Source organism: Centruroides vittatus, unplaced genomic scaffold, assembly GCF_030686945.1.
Source record: "Centruroides vittatus isolate TY-2023 unplaced genomic scaffold, ASM3068694v2 contig_13, whole genome shotgun sequence".
Classification (NCBI taxonomy): Eukaryota; Metazoa; Arthropoda; class Arachnida; order Scorpiones; family Buthidae; genus Centruroides; species Centruroides vittatus.
Genome location: NW_027120828.1, coordinates 3,677 through 5,411, shown reverse-complemented (window position 1 = coordinate 5,411; position 1,735 = coordinate 3,677). Strand labels below are relative to the sequence as shown.

General features: G+C 49.2%; 1 protein-coding gene across 1 annotated transcript; it reads left to right on the top strand.

The window, feature by feature from the left end:
• Window positions 1-438: 438 nt before the first annotated feature.
• LOC136989706 (uncharacterized) lies at window positions 439-1,407 on the top strand. The gene has a single exon (XM_067287949.1). The coding sequence runs from the start codon at window positions 439-441 to the stop codon at window positions 1,405-1,407; it is 969 nt and encodes a 322-aa protein (XP_067144050.1).
• Window positions 1,408-1,735: the final 328 nt, after the last annotated feature.

Genomic DNA, 1,735 nt, shown 5'->3' with positions numbered 1-1,735 from the left:
AAAATATTTCGCCTCGCGCCGGAATGGCGCCAGAAAAGCTGACATTCTTCGTCTAGTATACACGGTTCTAAGTCCTATGGCAACCTTCGGTGCTCCTATTCTTGATGGCGCTCCTCCTACCACGATTAGTCGTATTGAAAAACCAATACACACCGCTCTTCGCACGGCGTTGGGTGTTCCTAAGTCTACCCCCTTATCTCGCTTTATGCTGAAACAGGCTACATCCCATTACAGACAAAAATACGCCAAAGAGCGATGTCCCACGCTATCGTTCAAATTTCCAGAGGTCCGTTTAGCCCCCTTCACTCAATTTTTCTCACGGCATCCTGTTTGGAATATTATCATTGGCGCCTGTACCAGCGTCCATACGTTTCCCGGGTTTTATCCCATCTCCGCCGAGAGGGTCTGCCAATGACTCGCCTCTATCGGCAAACGCATATGGCACCGAGCACAGTTAGCATTCTTCCTCATCTTCGCCTCGACGAGTTATCATTTTCTACCACTGACCCTCCGGAGGTCAATTGTGCTCGTTTTCAGGAGCTTCTGGAGTCGTCCTGGCAGGGCAAATGCCTCCTGGGGGCAGATGCCTCCAAATCCAGTGCCCGTACGGCGATAGGTATAGTTTTCCCGGCTCACGAACTCCGGGAAACTTGGCTCCTTCATGAGCACTGTAGCGTATTTGGCGCAGAGGCTCTAGGAATAAAACGAGCATTGCAAATCAGCTCCAGCTTCGACAATCCGACTGTCATTCTCTCAGACAGCAAATCTGTCATACAGGCGGTGGGTAATGTTAATTTTTCATCCCCAGCAATAATAATTGACTTAGCAGCCGAAATCAGTCTGCACCCCCAGGCAGTCGAGATTGGGTGGATCCCGGGACATGTCGGCATTCAAATCAATGAAGCAGCAGACAAGGCGGCAAGAAAAGACAATCCATCCGGCTCCTGGAGGCAGCCCCTCATGGCACGCGATCTAATCCGGGCCACACGCGATATTATTATCAACACCTACATTGATTCCTGGTCTACTAGTCTTAGACAAAAAGGTCGGGATCACCTCCGGCCTTTTGCTCCCTGGCCATATTCGTACGCCTCGTCTCGCTACGCCGAAACTCTCTTGGCCCGCCTTCGAACCGATACAGCCCCGCTAAATGGGTTTCTCTTTTCCAGAGGTCTTTGTGTCTCTCCCGACTGCCCAAACTGTGGCGCTCTGGAAACATCCCGCCATTTTTGGATTACTTGTCCAAAATACAAGGAGGCCCGTCAAGACCTCGGTCGCACTTTATCAATAGATTTAACATTAGTCCAAACCCTCACTCCAATTTACTGGGCTCACGTCGACCTTCCTCCTTGTCAGCACGTGGAAGCTTTAGAACGTTTCATATATCGTTCCAACCGCTTCGTATAATCGTCAAGCGGTGTACATCGGAGAAAAGGCCAACAAGCTAAAATCTCCATATAAACTATAACAAAGAAGAAGAAGAAGAAGAAGATGTACAGGGGATTTTTCTTTTTCTTCTTTGTCCTGGGACTGTCTCTTGAGGACTCTTGTTGGTTGGAACCCTGAAGACGTGGCGAGCCGTTAGAGGAAGAAAGTGGAGGTATGAGGACGAGCGCAGGATAGGTGAATTACGGCGCTGAAAGGGAATCGACTTCCATCAAAGGAATTGTACGAAATGAAAAAGGGATTACCATCTAACAACGAGGAGGACTAACTGTAGTATCACCGTGGTCAA